The sequence below is a fragment of the Oncorhynchus nerka genome, unplaced genomic scaffold (assembly GCF_034236695.1).
Source record: "Oncorhynchus nerka isolate Pitt River unplaced genomic scaffold, Oner_Uvic_2.0 unplaced_scaffold_9096, whole genome shotgun sequence".
NCBI lineage: Eukaryota > Metazoa > Chordata > Actinopteri > Salmoniformes > Salmonidae > Oncorhynchus > Oncorhynchus nerka.
The window spans coordinates 1-4459 of record NW_027032223.1 but is presented as its reverse complement, the minus strand read 5'-3'; the positions used below and the strand labels follow the sequence as shown (position 1 = coordinate 4459).

Genomic DNA, 4459 nt, shown 5'->3' with positions numbered 1-4459 from the left:
TATAACATTACCTTAGATATCACTATAGTGATGATACTGTATACATTACCTTAGACATCACCATAGTGATGTTACTGTATATAGTGATGTTACTGTATAACATTACCTTAGACATCACCATGGTGATATTACTGTATAACATTACCTTAGACTTGTTACTGTATAACATTACCTTAGACATCACCATAGTGATGTTACTGTATAACATTACCTTAGACATCACCATAGTCCTGCTACTGTATAACATTACATTAGACATGACCTTAGTCATGTTACTCTATAACATTACCTTAGACATCACCATAGTCCTGTTACTGTATAACATTACCATAGTCCTGCTACTGTATAACATTACCATAGTCATGTTACTGTATAACATTACCTTAGACATCACCATAGTGATGTTACTGTATAACATTACCTTAGACATCACTATAGTGATGTTACTGTATAACATTACCTTAGACATCACCATAGTGATGTTACTGTATAACATTACCTTAGACATCACTATAGTGATGTTACTGTATAACATTACCTTAGACATCACCATAGTGATGTTACTGTATAACATTACCTTAGACATCACCATAGTGATGTTACTGTATAACATTACCTTAAACATCACCATAGTGATGTTACTGTATAGCATTACCATAATGATGTTACTGTATAACATTACCTTAGACATCACTATAATTGATGTTACTGTATAACATTACCTTAGATATCACTATAGTGATAATACTGTATAACATTACCTTAGACATCACTATAGTCCTGCTACTATATAACATTTCCTTTGATATCACTATAGTGCTGATACTGTATACATTACCTTAGACATCACCATAGTGATGTTACTGTATATAGTGATGTTACTGTATAACATTATCTTAGACATCACCATGGTGATATTACTGTATAACATTACCTTAGACTTGTTACTGTATAACATTACCTTAGACATCACCATAGTGATGTTACTGTATAACATTACCTTAGACATCACCATAGTCCTGCTACTGTATAACATTACATTAGACATGACCTTAGTCATGTTACTCTATAACATTACCTTAGACATCACCATAGTCCTGTTACTGTATAACATTACCATAGTCCTGCTACTGTATAACATTACCATAGTCATGTTACTGTATAACATTACCTTAGACATTACCATAGTCATGTTACTGTATAACATTACCTTAGACATTACCATAGTGGTGTTACTGTATAACATTACCTTAGACATCACTATAGTGATATTACTGTATAACATTACCTTAGACATCACTATTGTGATGTTACTGTATAACATTACCTTAGACATCACCATAGTGATGTTACTGTATACATTACCTTAGACATCACTATAGTGATGTTACTGTATAACATTACCTTAGACATCACCATAGTGATGTTACTGTATAACATTACCTTAGACATCACCATAGTGATGTTACTGTATAACATTACCATAGTGGTTTTACTGTATAATATTACCTTAGACATCACCATAGTCCTGCTACTGAATAACATTACCTTAGACATCACCATAGTGATGTTACTGTATAACATTACCTTAGACATCCCCATAGTCCTGCTACTGAATAACATTACCTTAGACATCACCATAGTGATGTTACTGTATAACATTACCTTAGACATCACCATAGTGATGTTACTGTATAACATTACCATAGTGGTTTTACTGTATAATATTACCTTAGACATCACCATAGTGATGTTAATGTTTAACATTACTCTTTTAAATCATTGATGACATTTCCATAGATTTTTTTATACACAATTTTTCACTCAGAAAAAGAGCAACAACATTACTGAATGAAAGCTAAGATGTGGCTGAGCAAACAAACCCAAACCCTTGGTCTCTGTCTGTAAGGGTCGACCTCCGGTGAGTCTGTCACTTACCAAGGCCTTTCTGTGGGGCAGGGGAGCGGAACTCCATGAGATACTGCAGGTATGGCTTCTCTGTGGTGATCTCATAGTAACGGATGTTGCCATCGCCCTGTGAATGGAATGGATGTATTTGTTTACTATCTGACCCAGATGTCTTCCTGTACATGTACATATATGTTTTACCCTCACTGTTCCTGACAGGGGTTGTTGACGAAACAGAAAGGGAATACCAGCATTGAATCAGGGAAATACTATTTAACAATCTTTTTGGTTAACGAGTTAACGGTGTGGATACACTATGGTCTCGCATCTACTTAAACCAATCAAATGATGTCTCACATCTACCTAAACCAATCAAATGACGTCTCACATCTTCCTAAACCAATCAAATGAAGTCTCACATCTACTTAAACCAATCAAATGACGTCTCACATCTACCTAAACCAATCAAATGACGTCTCACATCTACTTAAACCAATCAAATGACGTCTCACATCTACCTAAACCAATCAAATGACCAATTTGTCTTTTAAAAAAGATCCACTACATGAGTCCACACTCATGTTCACACTGTTCATTGTGTTGTGTAAGGGGCAGTGCTCACCTTTCCTGCCAGGTACAGCATGTGTGTGTCTGCATCATAGAAAGGAAACAGCAGCCCTGAGAGACCGTCTATTTCCTCTTCTACCATGGGCATAGACAGGTCCTCCTGTGGGACAACACACACACACACACACACACACACACACACACACACACACACACACACACACACACACACACACACACACACACACACACACACACACACACACACACACACACACAGGGATCAGACATTGTTCATGAACACACACACTTGAGGACACACACAATCCTTAATTGAGGATATACACACAAGTGCAGTTGCACATATACACACACACGCACACACACATGCAGGCAGCGCACGCACACACACACACACACACACACACACACACACACACACACACACACACACACACACACACACACACACACACGCACACGCCACACACACACACACACACACACACACACACACACACACACACGCAGACGCGCACGCACGCACACACACACATGCAGACGCGCACGCACGCACACACACACACACACACACAGGCAGCACACACACACACACACACACACACACACACACACACACACACAAGGGGAAACATTCAGCCCCACATCCCAGCAGGGGTTCCCCGGCTGCCTCACCTGATCCCACAGTGCAATCTGTCTGGTGTTCCACCGGGACACACCTGTCGTTAGCAGCCTCTTCATGTTGCCCAGAAACACCACTCTGTTCACCCTGTGGTTCTTACAGCTGGCGTGCTGGTGGGGAACAAACACACAGAGACTCTACTGTAACGGGGCATTATATTCACTCTAAATGTGGGGAACAATCACAGAGACTCTACTGTAATGGGGCATTATATTCACTCTAAATGTGGGGAACAATCACAGAGACTCTACTGTAATGGGGCATTATATTCACTCTAAATGTGGGGAACAAACACACAGAGACTCTACTGTAAGGGGGGCATTATATTCACTCTAAATGTGGGGAACAAACACACAGAGACTACTGTAATGGGGCATTATATTCACTCTAAATGTGGGGAACAAACACACAGAGACTCTACTGTAACGGGGCATTATATTCACTCTAAATGTTGGGAACAATCACACAGAGACTCTACTGTAATGGGGCATTATATTCACTCTAAATGTGGGGAACAATCACACAGAGACTACTGTAATGGGGCATTATATTCACTCTAAATGTGGGGAACAAACACACAGAGACTACTGTAATGGGGCATTATATTCACTCTAAATGTGGGGAACAAACACACAGAGACTCTACTGTAACGGGGCATTATATTCACTCTAAATGTTGGGAACAAACACACAGAGACTACTGTAATGGGGCATTATATTCACTCTAAATGTGGGGAACAATCCCACAGATACTCTACCTCAATGGGGCATTATATTCACTCTAAATGTGGGGAACAATCCCACAGATACTCTACCTCAATGGGGCATTATATTCACTCTAAATGTTGGGAACAATCCCACAGATACTCTACCTCAATGGGGCATTATATTCACTCATTTATATGTACTCTGTAAAGGATAGTGAAACTTTCTCTGCTCGCTGTAAGACTGACCTGTAAGACTCTCCCGGAGCGCGGCTCGATGACGCGCAGCTTCTTGTCTTTACAGCTGGTGGCCAGCAGGCTGCCGTCTGTGTTGAAGGACATGCACACGATGACGTCAGAGTGACAGTCGATCATCTTCACCGGCTCACCTATCTCCAGGTTCCAGATCAGGATCTGGATGGGACGGGCAAGGAATCATATCAACTGTCAGTTCTGATCTGATCTTAGATCATATCTGATCTTTGAAGAAAAGTGAGTGAAATGGGGAAAAACTTCCCCTGAACTCCAATAAAAACACGTTATTTTTAGTTTGTACTATTACAAATAGTTTTGTGACG

General features: G+C 39.8%; 1 protein-coding gene across 1 annotated transcript; it reads right to left on the bottom strand.

Annotated features, from left to right (window-relative positions):
- Positions 1–1915: 1915 nt before the first annotated feature.
- Positions 1916–4421, bottom strand: LOC135565969 (coronin-2B). Its single transcript, XM_065013924.1, has 4 exons — positions 4131–4421; positions 3172–3288; positions 2531–2635; positions 1916–2035 (listed from the first exon to the last, which is right to left on the bottom strand). Exons 1-4 carry the CDS (start codon positions 4254–4256, stop codon positions 1931–1933), a joined length of 453 nt encoding a protein of 150 aa, XP_064869996.1. The 5' UTR covers positions 4257–4421; the 3' UTR covers positions 1916–1930.
- Positions 4422–4459: the final 38 nt, after the last annotated feature.

Coding starts and splice junctions, on each gene's coding strand:
- LOC135565969 (XM_065013924.1), bottom strand. CDS start 4,256: ATGATCGACTGTCACTCTGACGTCATCGTGTGCATGTCCTTCAACACA. Junction 3,289..4,130: donor GCTCCGGGAGAGTCTTACAG/GTCAGTCTTACA, acceptor GTTCCCCACCAG/CACGCCAGCTGTAAGAACCA. Junction 2,636..3,171: donor AGATTGCACTGTGGGATCAG/GTGAGGCAGCCG, acceptor GTTGTCCCACAG/GAGGACCTGTCTATGCCCAT.